General features: G+C 43.8%; 1 protein-coding gene across 1 annotated transcript in view; it reads right to left on the bottom strand.

Annotated features, from left to right (window-relative positions):
• Positions 1 to 7,696: 7,696 nt before the first annotated feature.
• LOC135976211 (butyrophilin subfamily 1 member A1-like) overlaps positions 7,697 to 21,666 on the bottom strand; it is a 43,571-nt gene continuing 29,601 nt past the window's right edge. The window contains exons 9-14 of the mRNA XM_065570944.1: positions 16,145 to 16,165; positions 14,796 to 14,816; positions 12,275 to 12,295; positions 10,333 to 10,353; positions 8,845 to 8,871; positions 7,697 to 8,429 (exon numbers count right to left, since the gene is read on the bottom strand). Of these exons, the coding sequence (XP_065427016.1) occupies positions 7,897 to 8,429; positions 8,845 to 8,871; positions 10,333 to 10,353; positions 12,275 to 12,295; positions 14,796 to 14,816; positions 16,145 to 16,165 (644 nt within the window). The 3' untranslated portion in view covers positions 7,697 to 7,896. The remainder of the gene's footprint in view (positions 8,430 to 8,844; positions 8,872 to 10,332; positions 10,354 to 12,274; positions 12,296 to 14,795; positions 14,817 to 16,144; positions 16,166 to 21,666) is intronic.

Raw genomic sequence — 21,666 nt, 5'->3', positions numbered from 1 at the left:
ACATACAAGCATACTCTTCTGCTTAACATCCCTTACACTGCTTTAATTTTTACACAGCTGTACATAGATTACATTTGTATACATTTGGGGTCAGGTAAGTTCTATTAGAAACTCCTTATGTTCCTTTAGCAAATTTGACTAAATTGTTCAGTCAAATGATTCAAAGCAAATTTTCTTTCTGTCTGGCTTATTTACAAACATTCCTTTGGAAAAGGGCTCATTTTTCCTTCAGAATGGCTGCAAAGGAACCAAGAATTCTTTTTGTATAACACTTTTCTTTGTTAACATTTTTACAAGTTTCAACTGCTTAATTCCCTCCAGCCTCTGCAGAGTTAACTTCTCACTCTCTTTCCTTAACTCACTTTCTTATCTCCCAAAATGACACCTTCATCAACTCAGATTTCACCATTCCAAGTATTGTCCCAGCATCTGAATTCCCCATGCCTGTACTTACTTACTCTTTTCCTTACTCCTGCCACTATGCCCCTCAGGACTCCCAATCTGTTTTCCACTCTCTTTATCTGTTGCCTGCCTGCTTGTCTGGGTCTGATCCTGCTTTCCTCACTGAACTGCCTCTTCCCATGGGCACAGGCTTTGTCCCACTAACCATTTAGCAAGGAGGGTGGGCTCCTCAACTAGCCCAAACCCCTCCTGGTCCCTTTTCTTTGTTCCCTTTCTCTCTTGTTGCTCTGGGGTGGTCATTCTGCCAGATAGATAGCGACCCTTTCTGACAGAAGGCACAGGTTCTTTGCTATTGTTTACTGTGTTAGACTCTTATCAGTGCAGATCTGTTACCTGCACACACTAGGGCACCCACCTTTTCCTAGTTCCTAGGGCTCCAGGCAAAGAGCACCTAACTTTACTCCTCTGTGGGCTCCAGGCTCTACCCATCCCCTGTGGACTCAGAGCAAACACCCCTTTCCCTTTGGACTCAGGGCTCAATTCTTTGCAGGTTTACAGGGGCTTTTACCAGTGAAAGAGCCTTACCCAGTAATATCCTACATAACCTCTATTTCTTAATCACCACCAAAAACAGAATGCACATGCTACACATACAGTGCTCACCACTCCCAATAAGACAGATGAACTTTTCCTGATGGCCAGTCAGAATCAGGTCCATCTGGGGGACTCCAGTTTCTGCACAGTGTCATTAGCAGAGTATTAAGGTCTGGCAGCTCTGATCTTTGGGGCTGTGTCCTGGAGTTGGTTCCCTGTCTCTGGACATAATTTCTCCACTCGAGCAGGCAATCAGCCTGAGTTCTGAACAGGGCCAGCTCTAGGTTTTTTGCCACCCCAAGCAAAACAAATTTTGGCCGCCCCCCCCCCCCCCCCCGCTTTTTTTTGGCTTTTACACTCTGTTTGCATATTGGGGCAATAATCACAGAATATAATCACACACCAGCATGTTTAGTTAACACTGTTGCTGCAAATTTCAGAGCAGAAAGTCCAAGGAAAATCTTTAGATCCTCTTTGAGCTGAAATAAAACAGTGCAATTAGTCAAACTGATCTTGGGAGATGCATGCAGGCTGATACAAACATCTAGGTAAATCAAAACTGTTAAAACTCAATGATTTTTCACTTGTTAAAGAACATGTGTCGCTTACTCTGAAGAAAAAAAAATAGGAAAATGGCTCATAGAAAATTCAATTGCGCCAGGAAAAAAAAATCCAACTCCCCCAAGGAACAGGAAGTGAGATACTTTATTACTATACATTGATCTATCAATGCCACTCACGGAAAATCTCAGCAATCAAGCTGGAGCAAACATATGATGGTTACAGATATCTAACCAATGTTGAAATTAGTCAAGTTGAAAAGTTCAGCAGCGATTGGCTGCAGGGACGGCTGCCGCCACACCTCTTTCTGCTGTCCACATGTGAAAGGAGTCCAGGCTTGGAAACAAGGCTATAATTGACCATGTACCAAGAAGGAGAGTTGAGCAAGGAAAACCCACAGTAACGTTCAACCTTAAACCGCAAAGGGAAAGGGGGGGAGGGGAGAAGAGGAAGGCGAAGGGGTGGCTGACTGTGCTGCTGAGCTGGGAGTGTGTGTGTGTGTGTGTGGGGGGGACATTAGCCAGGTCCAGCCACTGCTAGAGCCATGGAGAGCCCAGTCCTATCCTGTGTCCTTTATCCAGGTGATGGGAATATCAGCGAGGCAAAGGCCTGCCCAAAAAGGCTCTGCGGAAAAGCTCTGGGCGAAGCGGAGAGAAGCAAGGGCAGCCAGCAGCAGCCCGGCTCCATGGAAGGGAGCACATTAGCTGGGGAAGAGGATAGCGGGGGTGGGGAAAGCGCCACGCTCCCTTTGCAAGCTCCCGTGGTTTCAGCTCCTCCTTGTGCTTCAGTTCGCCCGGGGCGGGGGACAAGCCCCGCAGAAGGATCCCGGAGCAGCCTCCTCCTGCAGCCAGGTGGGGAAGAGCCAGCAGGAGATTAACAATGCACATCCGAGTCCGAGGCAGAAGAAGGTGACATCGCTCGTCCGCCACCTGGTACTTACTGTCCACAGGCTGGAGCGCAGCCCTGGAGCCCACAGCAGCTGGTCTCGGAGGAGCGAGACCTGGTGATCGAAGTGTCCGGCCAGCAGATCCGAGCCCACAAGTTGGTGCTGGTGGCCAAGTCCCCGGACATCCTGCGGGTGAAGGGGGTGAGCTACGGAGCACTCCACCTGCTCATTGACACAACCGGCATGGGCGACCTGCGCCATGACAACCTGGCCGAGGTGGTGAGCGGCACCCGCATGCTGCAGATGCCCTGTGCCCTGCACTGTGCAGCTGAGGCCATGCGGGCCCAGCTGCGCCTCCACAACTGCTACCAGCTGCTGTGCCGCCCCTGGGAATGTGCCGCCCCAAGCAGGTGCTTGTTTTGCTGATGCCTAGAGCCGGTCCTGGTTCTGAGTCCCAGTAATGGAATGTATCCGTAGATTAACTTGCGAACTGTGACACGGGAACTTGTAGGGAGACCCCGCCGTCTTTTACCTCCTATTGCAATGGACAAACTATAAACTCTTTGTACCATCTGTCTCCTTCCTCTCACCACTCCTCGCTGGGGCCTCCAAATTCTGTTAGCCGGGGTTCTTTCAACCCAAAGCTCTTGGTAACTTTACTCTGTGCGAGGAGGTGTCAGGAAATAAATCAGGGGAGACACGGCCATCCGACCGATAGATGGCTCGCACAGACAGGACAACACAAGAGTGCTTTCACTTAAAGCTAAACTTTACTAGTCTCAAGCACTTACACACGTCCGCAACAGATTAGTAAAACCCCCTCAACCCTTGATAATTACTAGAGCTGAGTGTGGCTCTCGAGTGGCACAGTGGCAGCCCGTCTGCCGGTGGGGAACACAAGAATCATCCAGAGGGAGAGACCAGTCCCGAAGAGTCCCCCAAAGGAGTCCCACTATCTCAAGCTTTTCCCCCTTATTTATACATAAGGGGACATGTCATTCTATTACTAAAGAAACCTTGTTAAGTAAGCAGTTTCAAGCAAGAGGTTCCTTCTGATTATTGATTAACCAGCTGTGGGTCTTTCCAGAGCCTGCATCCCTGAGACCCCAATAGACATTCCTGAGGGTACATCCTGCTCTTTTCAAATGCATGTATCAGCAACTTTAACACAATTCTTATAAGGAAGGACGCGGGGTCAAGCTGCCCTTTCTGTGGCACTCAAAACCCCCTCCCCTCCTGCCTTGGCCAAGCTGAGACTGCTGAATGGCCAATTTACAGCTTGCTGACTAGGTCGCTTTTAACAATAAGCAATAGAGTTTTAGGCACTTTACTGGTTTGCCAAAGTCCCCCCATACAATACCAGTGCAGAGGTAGATTGCTGTTGCCATCTGGAAGCTGGCTACCCCAAACTGCTACAGGTCCATGGCTAATCAGTTTGGTGTTGGCAAGTCAGCTGTTGGTGCTGTGGTGATGTACATTTGCAAGGCAATTATTAGTGTGGTTCATCCATGGGTGGTGAAGATCGCTAATATCCCCCAAATAATGGTTGGCTTTGAGCAAATGGGCTTCCTGAATTAAACTAGGCTCATCAAACATTGTCTCTCCTGCCCATCTCCCACCCACACCAGCCCAAGGTGCACACAAACATGTAAACAAGAAAGGTCACTATTAGCTCAGTTAGCAGGGCGTGGCTGACCATAGAGAGCAAGGTTCATGGGCACCAATATGGGACTTTCTTCCTGATCCTGTACATGGACAGGACCTCTGGCCCACTGAGGGCCCCCGTCCTTAATGGAGGACTGAAAGGACTTGGCCTAATGAGGCCACATAAGACTGAGTGCTTACTCTGGGCTGAAGCTGTGATGAACTTGAGACCACAAAGGAATCCCCTTGGGTGGGGCTTTGAAGGACAGCTCCTGCCAGAATCCATGTTGGGGTCGGAGGTGATTGCTGATAAGATTCTTAGCATGTGTGTGAGTTGTTTTATTATTTTAATATGTTCTCTCTGTAATGCTTTTTATGTTATGGATAAAATACATAGATCATGCTGTGTGATACCTTATAACTGTAGCAATTACATACACACCTTTTAACTATCTGAGAAGAGAAAGTGAGCAGGTGCCCCTAGGCAATCTGTCTGTGCTGGGAAATACACAGGGAAGGCAGGCCAAAAATAACCTGGTGAGAAGGGACAGCGAGACATGGGTTTCTGTCCAAGAGAGGTGATGGGTGGGGAGCCGGAAGCCTGAGATTGGGTGTCCTTGCTGGGCTGCCGAGGGGAAATACAGGTGTAGTTGTCCTGAACTGTGACAGTCATAATTGACCATCCCCACAAAGGGACACAATTGTGACACATGTTATGGATGAGTTGCCATAAGGACAGCTTTCACTGTGGGCTGTGATTAACACAAACCATCTCTATCAATGGTATGCCTGCAGTACACAATTGAATCTATAAATATCATATTTCTCTCTGTTTGCTCTAAACCCACATTGAGCTAGCCTCACTGGTACCTTGGGAGGTGTTCGTGGTGTTCTTAATCACCAGCTCCTATGACCAGTATATCACCCAACACCAAGTGCCAGTTTAATATCTAGTCATTTATTGTCTTCTAAACTAAACAGTTGTAGAGATGTTATAACATTCTCAGTGGGCACTACGTTGTCACCTGCAATCTAATTCATCTGAAATGGTCTGGTATTGTAGTTATTGTGCATTGTTCATGGACCTCCATATTACTGTGAGCCCCTGTTTGTTGCAGTTCCTACAGGTTTTGTCCTTAAACCAACAATCAGTTGCATTGTGAGACCGTTTTCCAAGTGAAAGCACCCAGTCTTTGTGTTAGCATTGTCCATGTTGTGCTTCCACTTGACTGCCAGTTTGTTTATTGCTCAAGTCACATGATGTGATTGCAGCTCCATGGCATCTTCAGTAGCAGATTCCATTGATACAGCAAGTTTTAGCACATGTTGTAGGGTCCAATCAGCCTCAGTCAATAACTGATTTGGATTCCTTCATTTTGCTTATTGCACAATAACTCTCCAAACTGGCCATACTCTGTTAATATCCTTAAATCAGCCACATAGTCAGGAATTGTTTCATTTTCTTTTTAATTTTGTTTATAAAATCAGAAACACTCTGCAATTGCCAGTGGCTTTGGCGAGATGTGATTCTGTAGAATTTCCATAATCTCAACAAATGTTCTATTTGCTGGTTCAGAAGGAGCTGTCAGGCTACACAACAGATTATAGGCGTAAATCCGCATTACACTAAGTAAAACTGATATATTTTGTTCAACATGTCATTAGCTATCACTAAGGATACAATCCTGTAATGGAGGTCACATATTCCGTGACTTTCTGGGACCTCCGGGACTTATTCCAGGGAAGGGCTGGAACAGCTGTCAGTGTTCTGCAATTAGCCCTGGTGCCACTCAACAGTGGTCTCTGGGCTGCTGGAACAGCAGCCAGGAGTCAACCCTGAGGCTGCCGAAGCAGCTTGCCAGAAGACTGATGGACAGAGCAGCAGTCCCTGGCCCCTGGATCAGAGGGCCCAAGGCTGAAGCAGTGGGCATCCTGGGGCTGGAACAGTGGTGGTCAGCCCCTACCGCAGGAGCAGCAGTGGGGCTGGAGCAGTTGCTGGAGGTCAGCCCCTGGCAGTGCTCTGTTAGTCCCCCCACCCCTGGGGTATTTTTAGTAAAAGTCAGGGACACGTAGTAGGCTTCGTGAATTTTTGTTTATTGCCCAAACCTGTTGCTGACTTTTACTAAAAACACCTGTGACAGAATTTTAACCTTAGCTGTCATACTCTGTTCTACTCTCCCACCACAGCTCAGTGGAGGACTGACTCACTTTATCAAACAAGTCAATTTTCCTCAAACAGCCAGACTTTTACAAACCTTTCCCCCCCACCCTGAATGATCAGTTTTCTCACAGTCTCAGTGGCTGCAGTTTCCTTTTAGTCTAGGACTCTGCAGTTATTCTCTGTTCTGCTGTACTCTGGGTTTAGGCTTCCCTTCTTATTACCAATCATTGTGTCATCTGCTCCTTACAAAGACAAAACAATATAAACAAATCACACAGGCACAACTGATTCCAAATACACAAGTTTACTAAATCTACACAAGCCCAGGTGTGTACATATTGCTTCTATGACCAGTTTCTGGCAGCTTCTAGTTCATAGACTAGGGTGACCACAAACAGAAGGCTCATAGACTATTTAAAGGGATATTGCTCTGTTTCTACAAACTACACAACTGCTAAATAAAAACACTTAGTTTTTAAAAGGCTTTTGGTTAGTTTCATTGGTCAGGGAAGGGCAGGAGCAGCTGTCAGTGTCCTGCAATTAGCCCCGGTGCACCAGAACAGTAGTCTCTGGGCTGCTGTAACAGCAGCCAGGAGTCAACCCTGAGGCCGCTGAAGCAGCTCGCCAGTGGGCTGATGGACGGAGCAGCAGTCCCCGGCCCCTAAACCAGCGGGCCCAAAGCTGAAGCAGTGGGCCTCCTGGGGCTGGAACAATAGTGGCCAGCCCCTACCGCAGGAGCAGCAGAAGGCTCATAGACTATTTAAAGGGATATTGCTTTATTTCTCTATTTCTTTTGGTCAGTTTCATTGGTCACAGTTTCCTGAATGGAGGATCAAGAAGGTGCCCAGTCTAAGAATGGACTGAAGGGTGGTAAATGGATGGTATGGCCAAGTTACTATAGTCAGATCCCCATCTAAGTGTTGAAGACTCATGAGATTCCACCCTGAGACAGGTGAGAGCAAGAGGTCTCAGGGTGGGAGCTCTCAGAGAGACTGGGAAGGGGTCAGAGGTGCAACTTCCTTGTAACTATGACAGTAAGTCCTGCATGGCTGTGTAGAGGGATGGGGGGTATTTTATATTCCCTTACCCAGCTGCGTAGCTACACAGGCCACTCACAAGCCCTACATTAGTTATAAGTTTGGTGTTGGTGTGTCTCTAAGAGAAAAATGAATGTTTGAGACAGGATGGATTTTTCTCCCATTAATATCCACCCAGCAGCTCCCACTGTGACAGTTTTTGTCTGATATTTTAAGGATTGTCATGCTGGGTAAATGGCAGCTGAGCTCTTGAAAATCTTGAAAACCTAATTGTGGGAACTGATTTCTATTGAAAATCCATGACACAAATATCCTTTCCTGAACAGCCTAGTCAAATAACAGTATTTGTCAGAAGTAACAAAAAAATCATTTGTTGTTGAAAGAAAGTAATTAAGATGGCAGCTTACAAAGTACATAGTAAAAACTACAGTTCAAATTTTATTGGAGAGAAACTTGGTGTCATAGGTTCACAGCCATAAAATGAATAACAGTGCTGTTTTAGAGATGGCACCACAGAATTAATATAGAGGCAAAATGTAATTCAAATTCATTGATGGGAAATTGATTTCAAAGATACATTGGGATAAATGAGTGGCAGTGCCACTTTAAACTCATTCATCTCCTCTTATAGAACAAATTCCCATTGATGTTTCTTTGTGGGAATTTTTAAAGAATGGATAAACCTCTCCTGAGAATGAACAATCATTAAATGTGAACAACACAGACAGGTCAGTTACATTGAAAAAGGTCACCACCTCCCTTTCTTCGTAACTAAGGTAAATTCCGATTTTCTTGGGCTTTTTCTGCACCGTGACCCGGGTCCATGGATCAGTTTTTGCCCAATAATCTCTCCCACTCCAACCCAGAACCCAGAATCCCTCTTTAGGGGACAAGGGAAGTTTTCCTTTTCTCTCTATTACTTTTCTGGCCACTCCCAGGTCCCAGTCATTGCTGCTTCTGACATCCACCTCCCAGTAGTGCTCTCCAGAGGAGAATCCTTCAGAGCCCAACACACAGACAGTCGAATCGAACCTCTCTGGAGTTGGTGGAACTTTTTGAGGTTGGGCTTCATGAGTAAATTTCTTCTTATCCTCAGAAATGGAGAGATTGGGGTGGGCTGTATCTGGATTAAGGGTGATGTCATCTGCAAAGAGAGAATTTAAGAAACCCATCTCTAATTGCAGTATAAACTGAAACATGGGAGATACGGCTTGTGGGCCAATTCCTGCTGTCCTTACTCAGGCAAAATGCCTACTGATAATGGGTTTTGTTCTATCCTGAAAATTTGGTTACACTGAAACATTTCAGAGATGTGATATTTGATTGAACATGACTCAAAAATGGAAGAGATCCTGGAAAGTTTATCTTATTGATACTCAAATATATTTTGCCAGATTCTGATATAAGTTACACTGGCTGAAGGAACTGAATGAGAAAAGCCTGAGATGAAATGGAGTAGGGCCTCAGATTTCATCTCCATGATAGCAATATGTTCTGTTTCTAGTTTTTTAAAGTATGAATGTTTTTTTGATTACCAGGAGAGATGTGTATTCTGTTACCTGCATATTTGTGAGCCCTTCTCCACTCTGAAATGAAAGTGAAAAACAACAGTCATTGAATTCAAAGAGGCACATATTGCTGATTTTCCGCCTTTGGGCAGCAGAAATGCCCCAGGTTGAGGATAACTGAGGACGTCAGACACAATACAGAGTGAGTAACTAGTGCAGAAAAGAGAAAGTAAAGCATACTAATGGTACACACACACTGTGGTTATTGTACTGTTTTCATGTGGCTCTTGTGGAGTCACCAGGTCTGTTCCATGCTGCACTCACTCCTCAGCTTCAGACAGAAGAGGGTGGTGAGGGGAAGAGTGGATGAGACATAAAAAATATCATTGCACAAAGATAACCAAAGTAAACAGATGTTTGTGTGATAATGTTGTACCTGTACTTACTTATATTTCAACTGGGCAACACTCTTCAAAGTCTAATTGACTTAGACCTGCCAGCTCTGTGGGATTTCAGATGGTCTCTAATTTGCCAGGTCTATGGGATTTCCCCATAACCAATAGGTTTTCAGATGTCTCTGTAGGGTAACCCCACTCTGATTGGCTACCTGCCCAACTCCTTTGCTTGCAGCCAGTCAGAGTTGCTGCACATACTGAGAGACAGCCTCTTCCCTCAGCAAATGAAGAAGTCTTCTCACTTCCCATCTCCCTGTACCAAAAGGCGGGAGTGCTCCTGAAGTCCTCAGCCCTTTCATCACCATGCCTGCTAGGAAGGTGTCAATACATGTTGGCTCTGCTATTCCTCTCCCCTCTCTAGCTCCACCAAGGCCCGTAGATCAGGAGAGGTAGTGAAGAGATTCCCTCTCTACCAGCCTCCAAAGACATGCAGGTGCACCCTTCAGGCTTGGCCAGTGTAACAGCCTTTGGAGGGGCTCCCAAACCCTTCAGATTGGCCCGAGTGTCTGGCTTGCCCTCCCCAGACTTCAAGGGGGCAGAAGGGTGGTGGTGGTGAAGACACAATTGACAGGTATACCAAAAAATCACCCAGGGTAATAGACAGTTCATATTTTGAATGTGGGACACCCACACACAGCCACTGTCTCAAGGGGCATATCCTACTGCCATTGTTGATGTCATTGGCAAATTCCAAATCACATCATTGGAGACACGTTGTCAGGGACTAACTCCTTTCAAAGACATGTAAGGACTGATTTGGGGTGAAATTCATTTCTGGACAGCAAGCAGGGGCTAAGATTATGTAGCACAAGATACTCACATATGCCCTATTTTGAAGGGATAGGTGGGATTTGAGTGACACATAGCCGTTGCATAGGTGAGATATTCACCCAATGGAAGCAGGAATTGGTCTATAGAATTCATGTGCCCATACTAGCTAATTTTATCAAAATAATATTCTAACAACAACAAAGATCCTTCAGTTCCCATATTTCTTACTGTGAGAACTTCATTTCTATTTGCATCTCCTTCCTGCCATGGAACTGAATTGACTTTTACATTCAAAGAATCAACGCTTACTTACTCAGTTGTCCTTTGAGTTCATCTGCAAAGAAAAAAAAGATATCTTAATTGACACATCTTGTGAATGTCAGTTGGGTTAGCTAGCAGATATTACACTTCTCCTGAAAAGCTTCTAATCTGACATCCCTCATCAACTCCACTGCAAGAGTCCAAACCAGACTCATCCCCCGCACTGTAAAAAGTACCAATAAAACTTGTCATTGCAATAAAAGAAATCCTGAGCATTGTCACGACTTTAGGGATGGTACACACTGCCTCTTTCTGGACTGCAAACACAACGCATGAGAATAACAGGAGATGAGGATAAGGCCTAGTCTTTAGAGAGATGCAGGAGGTCATGACAGCAGGGATCTCATTGCAGGATTGGGGTCATAGAAGGAGAATATGAAGGAAGAGGATCTCTTTTGCCACATCCTGAGGAGGTTTGGAGCCATTCTGTCAAGTTGGTGTGGCAAATGTGATTTTTCTGTAATATTTTCATTACTAATATGTGTGGAAGTGACTCATTTGACTTGGGATTGCTACCCAGTGGGTGCAGAAGAGTTAACATGCTGCTCCTTGGGCAGAGCAGGAGACATGAGGTGTGTGTGTCATGTAACTGCCTGGGAAGGTATGAACGGGTCAGTGAGGGCAGGCTGAAACCGACCTATATCAATGGAGGATCCAGGAAGACAAGGGTAAACTCCAATGATTCAATAGCTAGCAAATAGCAAGTGGAAGTTCCAGCAGGTGGAACATGTGAGCACCGCATGGCTTTGCAGAGGAGGACTATGGACCAAGTGGTGACAGGAGATGAGGATAAGGCCTAGTCTTTAGAGAGATGCAGGAGGTCATCTGGGACTGGGAGACAACAGGGCAGAGATACAGAGAGGAAACCAAGATGGTTCCTTTAGCAGCATGGTTCAAGGGAGCCCTAGCTTGGCCAGTTTGGATGATGTCTTAACCTTTGCATCCCTGTGCTGACCTAACAACTTCCTGTTGTTGTGTCCCAGTTGACTAATAAACCCTACTCAGTTTTGAAGAAGCTGCAAGTGTCACTGAAAATACTTGCTGAGGTGCTGACAGAGTCCATCTTAGTTGAACTTGATGGTCAGGTCTCTCAGTGTGAAATAGGAGGGCTGGAGCCTGAAGCTCAGTCTTGGAGGTACTGAAGCCACATGGCCTGCCCTTGTGGAATAGTCCCTTGGGGGTCTGGCACATTAAAGGGGTACTTCCAGGCCCACAATTCAGGGCATCTCTCTTTAACAGAATAGCCCAATCTGCATACTCAGTGTGTGATATACAAGAATTCAGAATTTGGTTAACTTTAGACAGACTTCTCTAGAACAGTGTAACAGGCTTTGGAGGGGCTCCTACATCATTCAGATTGGCAGGACTGTGTGTGTTGCCCTGCCCAGACCTCAAAGGGAGAAGGAGGGTGGTGGTGAAGAATACACAATTGATGGAATACCAAGGGTAATAGTACATATTTTGAATGTGAGACACCCACACACAGTCACTATCTCAAAGGGCATAATTCTACTGCCATTGTTGATGTCATTGGCAAATTTCAAATCACATAATTGGAGACATGTTGTCAGGGCCTAACTCCTTCCAAAGACATGTAAGGACTGATTTGGGGTGAAATTCATCTCTGGACAGCGAGGAAGCGCTAGGATTATGCAGCACAAGATACTTATGTTTGCCCTATTTTGAAGGGATAGGTGGGGTTTTAGTGACACATAGCCCACTGCATAGGTGAGACTTTCACCCAATGGAAGCAGGAATTGGTCTGTAGCATTCATCTTTCCATCGTAGTAAATCTTATCAAAATAATATTCTAACAACAACAAACATCCTTCAGTTCCCATATTTCTAACTGTGAGAACTTCATTTCTATTTGCATCTCCTTCCTACCATGGAACTGAATTGACTTTTACATTCAAAGAATCAATGCAACTTACTCAGTTGTACTTTGAGTTCATCTGCAAAGAAAAAAAAAAGATTTCTTAATTGACACACCTTGTCAATTTCAGTTGGGTTAGCTAGCAGATATTATACCTCTCCTGAAAAGCTTCTAATCTGACATCCCTCATCAACTCCACTGCAAGAGTCCAAACCAGACTCATCCCCTTCTGTAAAAAGTACCAATAAAACTTGTCACTGCAATAATATAAATCCTGAGCATTGTCACGGCTTTAGGGATGGTACACACTGCCTCTTTCTGGACTGCAAACACAACGCATGAGACTAATTTAAAGATTATTAGGAAAAATATGTTTGCTCTTATGCTTCTAACAGGGAACCTGCACAGCTCTTTATATATGTTTTACCAGAATAGTCAGTTTAACAGAACTGTAATGAAGGAGAAGCAATTCAAAGTTACTTTTTTTTTCTGTTTTGATAGTCTTCTCTTCGTGCAGTCATTTGTGAGTGTGTGTGTATAATGGGTTCACAAATACTCACAAGCATTACTTTTTAACAACTCCCAAAGCCTTCAATATGAAACACCCCATATATTCCACTATCAAACACACTCCCAACTGTTGTCCCTATGCCCAATACCCGACCAAACTTATCTCCCAGCCATAAGTACAGAAATAATATAATAATTCTTAGAAACCCTTGGTAATTTTTTCCAATATTTAATTACTCTCACCATTAAAATGTACTTCTCATTTCCAGTGTGAATGTGTCTAGTTTCAGGTTATAGCCAAGTGACCATGTTATACCTACCTCTACTAGACTGAAGAGCCGATTAGCAGAAAAATGTATAATACGATCCAACGGAAATTGAAATTGGGCAAATTCAGACAGGAAATTAGAGCTGACTGGGAATTGTTTCAATGAAAAGTTTTTTTAGTTGAAAATGCTGATTCATCAAAACTGAAACTGAGAAATAGTGTTCTGTGCACTGAAACTCTGAATGAAAAACTATTCATAAAAGGTTAGAGATTTTGAAAATATCCAATTTCAACATTTTTGTACTGAGAAGTTTTGAATTTTAATTTGAAAGTAAAGAGAGTTATTTTGTTTAGAAATTTTAGTAAATATACACTAAAACGGTTTTGAAAAGGAAAACACTTTGAAATCTAAAAAAAAAAATACAAAATATTAAAACAAGACGTTTCAATTAACCTGAAGTGAACTGGGTGGGGGTAGGGGGCTTTTGGTTTGTTAATCGATTCAAGAGTTCAACTGTTCATTCTGATTCAGGATGGGAAAATGTTTTGAAATTTTGAAAATTCTAATGGGACAGGAAAACCATTTTCCAACCAGTGCTACTACTAATAGAATGAAATAAAAGAGAATGCATTGACAAAGAGCTGTTTGGCATATGATAAAGTTTGAAAACATTTGTCCTAGCTCTTGTAAGGTGAGGATAGAGCGCATGAGGTGAAATGGTAAAGAATGTGTCCCCACCTTCTAACACAGCCCATCATTATTTTTCTTCCTTTGTTAGGAGCATGACTGTATGGCTTTACACATTTTGATGATGCACATAAAGAATATGCTGATGCATTCTGCCTTTTCATCTCAGTGCTATGCTAGGAAGGAGCCAATCCATGTTGGCTCTGCTACATGCGTCTGACGAAGTGGGCATTCACCCACGAAAGTTTATGCTCCAATACATCTGTTAGTCTTAAAGGTGCCACAGGACCCTCTGTTGCTTTTTACAGATCCAGACTAACATGGCTACCCCTCTGATACTTGACTTTAGATAATTCACTTAAAAGCTAAGCTAAGCCCACAATGCAGGGCAGCTCTCTTTAACAGAATAGCCGACTCTGCATGTTCAGTGTGTGATTTTCAAGAGTTCAGAATTTGGCTAACTCTATAGAAGGCTTCCCTAGAACAAGGCTGGCCAGTGTAACAGGCTTTGGAGGGACTCCTACATCCATCAGATTGTCAGGAGTGTGTGTCTTGCCCTCCCCAGGCCTCAAGGGAGGCAGGAGGGTGATGGTGGTGAAGACACAATAGACAGGTATACTAAAAAATCAGCCAGGGTAATAGTTCATATTTTGAATGTGGGACACCCACAATCTCAAAGGGCGTGATTCTACTGCCATTGTTGATGTCATTGGCAAATTCCAAATCACATCATTGGAGAGACGTTGTCAGGACTAACTCCTTTCAAAGACATGTAAGGACTGATTTGGGGTGAAATTCATCTCTGGACAGTGAGGAAGCGCTAGGATTATGCAGCACAAGATACTTATGTTTGCCCTATTTTGAAGGGATAGGTGGAGTTTTCGTGACACATGGCCCATTGCATAGGTGAGACTTTCACCCAATGGAAGCAGGAATTGGTCTGTAGCATTCATCTGTCCATCCTAGTAAATTTTATCAAAATAATATTCTAACAGCAACAAACATCCTTCAGTTCCCATATTTCTTACTGTGAGAACTTCATTTCTATTTGCATCTCCTTCCTACCATGGAACTGAATTGACTTTTACATTCAAAGAATCAACGCACACTTACTCAGTTGTACTTTGAGTTCATCTGCAAAGAAAAAAAAAGATTTCTTAATTGACACACCTTGTCAATTTCAGTTGAGTTAGCTAGCAGATATTATATCTCTCCTAAAAAGCTTCTAATCTGACATCCCTCATCAACTCCACTGCAAGAGTCCAAACCAGACTCATCCCACCCAGGGCTGGCTCCAGGCACCAGCTGAGCAAGCTGGTGCTTGGGGCGTCAGATTGTTGGAGGCTGCATTCTGCCCAATCCTAGGGCGGAAGGCTGCTTTTTTTTTTTTTTTTTTTCCTTGTTCCGCTCCGGCCGCGCTGTAGGGGGCAGCAGTGCGAGAACCAGAGCGCCGTGCAGGGCAGTCCTCTTCCTTCCCTCCCCGCCGACAAGAGCGGAGCCCTCGTGGCAGGTGGCAGGAGGTGGCGCAGCGGGAGGGGCCACGTGGCAGCGCCCCTGCTGTAGCCCTGGCCGCCCCCTTCTCTCTCTCTCCCACCCGCTCCCTCCCCCGCAGCCGGTCCCCCTGCACGCACGCTCCAGCCGGGCCGCAAGTTTTTTGTTTGTTTGTTTGCTTTGCCGTTCTGGCCGCCCCGTTTTTTTTGTTTGTTTGTTTGTTTTTTTGCTTGGGGCGGCCAAAAAGCCAGAGCCGGCCCTGATCCCACCTCCCATTAAAAGTACGAATAAAACTTGTCATTGTAATAAAATAAATCCTGAGCATTGTCACGACTTTAGGGATGGTACACATTGCCTCTTTCTGGACTGCAAACACAACGCATGAGACTAATTTAAAGATTATTAGGAAAAATATGTTTGCTCTTATGCTTCTAACAGGGAACCTGCACAACTCTTTATATATGTTTTACCAGAATAGACAGTTTAACAGAACTGTAATGAAGGAGAACCAATTCAAAGTTATTTTTTTTCTGTTTCGATAGTCTTCTCTTCGTGCAGTCATTTGTGAGTGTGTGTGTGTAATGGGTTCACAAATACTCAAAAACATTACTTTTTAACAACTCCCAAAGCCTTCAATATTAAACGCCCCATATATTCCACTGTCAAACACACTCTCAACTGCTGTCCCTATGCCCAATACCAGACCAGATTTATCTGTCAGCCATTACAGACCTCTGAATAAACCTCACCCCATGAAGAGGAAATCCCGACCTTCTCTTTGCATGGGAAACTCTACAGACTCTTTCTCTTCCCATGGAAATTGCTCTCACAACCCATCACTCCCATCTGCTAGACCCTTTTCATCGACACACTGACAATCATCAATCTTTTCTGTATTGATAGTTCCACATCTCCCACAAATATTATCCATCCTGACATCCTCAAAGCAAGAGAAGTCAATGGGACTTTACCGTTTTCTTCCTGGACTCTTCCTGAAAAAGAAAAAGAAATAGAAAACCATGTGATTAACTCTGTACTTCCAGTTTTGTCTCCATAGCATACAGAAATAATGTAATATCCAGAACCAAGTCAAAGTTTGGTAATTTATACAATAGAATAAGTACAGAAATAATATAATGCAAGAATCAAAGCCAATGATACTTGGATACCACGGTGGATTCCTAGATTCCAATGCCAGAAGAGATCACTGTGATTATATATCCTGAATCCTGGGATAAGACAGGCCACAGAACTTCCCTAAAATAATTCTTAGAGACCCTTGGTAATTTTTTCCAATGTTTAATTACTCTCACCATTAAAATGTACTTCTCATTTCCAGTCTGAATGTGTCTAGTTTCAGGTTATAGCCAAGTGACCATGTTATACCTACCTCTACTAGACTGAAGAGCCGATTAGCAGAGAAATGTATAAGACAATCCAACGGAAATTGAAATTGGGCAAATTCAGACAGGAAATTAGAGCTGACTGGGAATTGTTTCAATTAAATGTTTTTTTAGTTGAAAAATGCTGATTCATCAAAACTGAAACTGTTTGAGAAATAGTGTTCTGTTCACTGAAACTGTGAATAAAAAAAAAGTCATAAAAATAGGTTGGAGATTTTAAAAACATTCCATTTCAACATTTTTGTACTGAGAAGTTTTGAATTTTAATTTGAAAGTAAAGAGAGTTATTTTGTTTAGAAATTTTAGTAAATATACACTAAAACGGTTTTGAAAAGGAAAACACTTTGGAATCTAAAAAGAAATTAAAACAAGACATTTCAACTAACCTAAAGTGAACTGGGTGGGGGTAGGGAGCTTTTGGTTTGTTAATCATTTCAAGAGTTCAGCTGTTCATCCTGATTCAGGATGGGAAAATGTTTTGAAATGTTGAAAATTCTAATGGGACAGGAAAACCATTTTCCACCCAGCGAAACTACTAACAGAATAAAATACATTGATAAAGAGCTGTACTTTGATAAAGTTTGAAAACATTTGTCCTAGTTCTTGTACGTTGAGGATGGAGGTCATGAGGTGAAAAGGTAAAGAATGTGTCCCCACCTTCTAACACAACCCACCATCATCTTTTCATTTTTGTTAGGAGCAGGAGTGTCTGGTTTTACACATTCTGATGATGCACGTAAGGAATGTGCTGATGCCTTCAGCTCTTTCATCTCAGTGCTATGCTAGAAAGGAGCCAATCCATGTTGGCTCTTCTACTCGTCTCCCGTCCCTGGCTCCACCAAGCCCCATAGCCCAGGAGTGGTTATGGAAAGACTTCTCACTACCAGCCCCCAAACACACGTGGGTGGGAGGAAGAGATTCATGGCTGCACCCTTCAGGGGAATACCGTAACCAGGGTGACGGGTTGGAGGGGCTCCAATACCCCTGAGGTCTGGCAGGAGTATGTGTATGTGTCTTGCCATCCCCAGACCACAAAGCAGGGTGGAGAGGAGATAACTGAGAAATACAGTAAAACAAAAACAAACAAACAAAAAGCTCACCAGAAAGATTACTAGATAGTCTATATTTTGTGAGCAGGACATGCACACACATTACTATCTCAAAGTGTGTGCTGTTATTTTCATTATTAAAGTCAATGGCAAATTGCAAATCAAATAATTGATGACACGATGTCAGGGCCTCACTCCGCCTATCTATAAAGACATGTACATCAGTACCGGGCAAATTAGCTGAAACAATAGTAAAGAATAAAATGTTCAGACACATAGAAGAACATAAATTGTTGGGCAAAAGTCAACATGGTTTCTATAAAGAGAAATCATGTCTTACTAATCTATTAGAGTTCTTTGAAGGGGTCAACAAATATGTGGACAAGGGGGATCCAGTAGACATAGTGTACTTAGATTTCCAGAAAGCCTTTGACAAGGTCCCTCATCAAAGGCTCTTATGTAAATTAAGTTGTCATGGGATAAAAGGGAAGGTCCTTTCATGGATTGAGAACTGGTTAAAAGACAGGGAATGAAGGGTAGGAATACATGGTAAATTCTCAGAATGGAGAGGGGTAACTAGTGTTCCCCAAGGGTCAGTCCTAGGACCCATCTTATTCAACTTATTCATAAATGATCTGGAGAAAGGGGTAAACAGTGAGGTGGCAAAGTTTGCAGATGCTACTAAACTGCTCAAGATAGTTAAGACCAAAGCAGACTGTGAAGAACTTCAAAAAGATCTCACAAAACTAAGTGATTGGGCAACAAAATGGCAAATGAAATTTAATGTGGATAAATGTAAAGTAATGCACATTGGGAAAAATAACCCCAACTATACATACAATATTATGGGGGCTAATTTAGCTACAACGAATCAGGAAAAGGATCTTGGAGTCATCGTGGATAGTTCTCTGAAGACATCCATGCAGTGTGCAGAGGCAGTCAAAAAAGCAAACAGGATGTTAGGAATCATTAAAAAGGGGGATAGAGAACAAGACGGAGAATATCTTATTGCCCTTATATAAATTGATGGTACGCTCACATCTTGAATACTGCATATAGATGTGGTCTCCTCATCTCAAAAAAGATATACTGGCACTAGAAAAGGTTCAGAAAAGGGCAACTAAAATGATTAGGGGTTTGGAACGGGTCCCATATGAGGTGAGATTAAAGAGGCTAGGACTTTTCAGTTTGGAAAAGAGGAGTCTAAGGGGGGATATGATAGAGGTATATAAAATCATGAGTGATGTGGAGAAAGTAGATAAGGAAAAGTTATTTACTTGTTCCCATAATGCAAAAACTAGGGGCCACCAAATGAAATTAATGGGCAGAAGGTTTAAAACAAATAAAAGGAAGTTCTTCTTCACACAGCGCACAGTCAACTTGTGGAACTCCTTGCCTGAGGAGGTTGTGAAGGCTAGGACTATAACAGCATTTAAAAGAGAACTCGATACATTCATGGAGATTAAGTCCATTAATGGCTATTACCCAGGATGGGTAAGGAATGGTGTCCCTAGCCTCTGTTTGTCAGAGGGTGGAGATGGATGGCAGGAGAGAGATCACTTGATCATTACCTGTTAGGTTTGCTCCCTCTCGGGCACATGGCATTGGCCACTGTCGGTAGACAGGATACTGGGCTAGATGGACCTTTGGTCTGACCCAGTACGGCCGTTCTTATGTTCTTATGTTATGACTGATTTAGGGTGAAATTTATCCCTGGAGAGAGAGAAGGACTAGACCTGCGCAGCACAAGGTACACACCTGTTCCCTAATTTGAACTGATAGCTGGGATTTAAGTGATGAATAACCCATTCCACGAGGGAGATTTTTCATCCAATGAGAGAAGGAATAGGGCTGTAGCACTGAACTGTATATCCTAGCAAATTTTAGGTAAATAATATTCTAACAAGAAAAATCATTCACTTGCTGTGCTTGTAACTGTGAGAACTTAATTTCCTTTTACATCTTTTTTTTTTTTTTGAGCATGGAACTGGATTAACATTTACATTTGAAAAGTCAATGAAAAACTTATCCACTTGTATCTGGATTTCATCTGCAAAGCAAAAATAACTTTTTAATATTGACATAATTTTAATTTCTTTTGGCTTAGTGAATATTATGCCTCTCCTTTGAGGACTGAGGGGTCAGATATTGTGTGAGCAAGATTAATGGGTCTGACACATGCCTATCACAACATGTGGGGTACCTCAACCAGTGCACGAAATGCCTCAAGAACAACTGTGTGGATGAAACCAGACAATCGCTACATTCTCAAATGAGCTCACACAGGAAAATGATAAAGATAAAGACACTCTACTACTTGTGGATGAACATTTTTTACTAAACAGTCCCTCCATTTCTGACCTCTCAGTCCTCATCCTCAAAGGATACCTGCACAACACTTTCAAAAGATGAGCCTGGGAGTTTAAATTCATAACTTTGCTAGGCACTAAAAGTCCTGTTCTTAATAAGGACACTGGATTTGTGGCTTATTACAAGAATCTGTAACCTAATAAGCTCCCTTTTTATCGACTGCAAAAATGTTAATGGGCTATTTTGCTTTGAATGGTCTCTTACCAGGGGCACCAGCTTCTCAAGCAGGTGCTTGGGGCCGCCGCACCGGAAAGGAGCGGCACGTCCAGGTATTCGGCGGCAATTCGGCGGACGGTCCGTCACTCCGCCTGGGAGTGAAGGACCTCCTGCCGAATTGCCGCCGCAGATCGCGATCGCGATCGCGGCTTTTTTTTGTTTGTTTTTGTTTATTTTGTTTTGGCTGCTTGGGGCGGCCAAAACCCTGGAGCCGGCCCTGTCTCTTACAGTGTGTGTTGTCCACTTATGCTGGCTTGTTTCTCTCCCCAGGGGCCTAATTAGGTCCAGATGATTCCACCAGCTGCATCAGGAACTCATTATCTGCAGGTCCTCCTATCTCACAGCCTGTGCATGGACCTCTAGAGCACTGGGAGGCAGTTTTGGTCCTGTGTCTGCAGTTGGTTCTAGGTGGGTGCGACCAGTAACCAGGCGGAATCGACAGCAGGGATCTCATTGCAGGATTGGGGTCATAGAAGGAGAATATGAAGGAAGAGGATCTCTTTTGCCACATCCTGAGGAGGTCTGGAGCCATTCTGTCAAGTTGGTGTGACAAATGTGATTTTTCTGTAATATTTTCATTACTAATATGTGTGGAAGTGACTCATTTGACTTGGGATTGCTACCCAGTGGGTGCAGAAGAGTTAACATGCTGCTCCTGGGGCAGAGCAGGAGACATGAGGTGTGTGTGTCATGTAACTGCCTGGGAAGGTATGAACGGGTCAGTGAGGGCAGGCTGAAACCGACCTATATCAATGGAGGATCCAGGAAGAAAAGGGTAAACTCCAGTGATTCAATAGCTAGCAAATAACAACTGGAAGTTCCAGCAGGTGGAACATGTGAGCACCGAATGGCTTTGCAGAGGACGACTATGGACCAAGCGGTGACAGGAGATGAGGATAAGGCCTAGTCTTTAGAGAGATGCAGGAGGTCATCTGGGACTGGGAGACAACAGGGCAGAGATACAGAGAGGAAACCAAGATGGTTCCTTTAGCAGCATGGTTCAAGGGAGCCCTAGCTTGGCCAGTTTGGATGATGTCTTAACCTTTGCATCCCTGTGCTAACCTAACAACTTCCTGTTGTTGTGTCCCAGTTGACTAATAAACCCTACTCAGTTTTGAAGAAGCTGCAAGTGTCACTGAAAATACTTGCTGAGGTGCTGACAGAGTCCATCTTAGTTGAACTTGATGGTCAGGTCTCTCAGTGTGAAATAGGAGGGCTGGAGCCTGAAGCTCAGTCTTGGAGGTACTGAAGCCACATGGCCTGCCCTTGTGGAATAGTCCCTTGGGGGTCTGGCACATTAAAGGGGTACTTCCAGGCCCACAATTCAGGGCATCTCTCTTTAACAGAATAGCCCAATCTGCATACTCAGTGTGTGATATACAAGAATTCAGAATTTGGTTAACTTTAGACGGGCTTCTCTAGAACAGTGTAACAGGCTTTGGAGGGGCTCCTACA

The sequence above is a fragment of the Chrysemys picta genome, chromosome 17 (assembly GCF_011386835.1).
Source record: "Chrysemys picta bellii isolate R12L10 chromosome 17, ASM1138683v2, whole genome shotgun sequence".
Lineage (NCBI taxonomy): Eukaryota > Metazoa > Chordata > Testudines > Emydidae > Chrysemys > Chrysemys picta.
The sequence above is the reverse complement of the archived record's forward strand: the minus strand, read 5'-3'. Positions and strand labels throughout refer to the sequence as shown.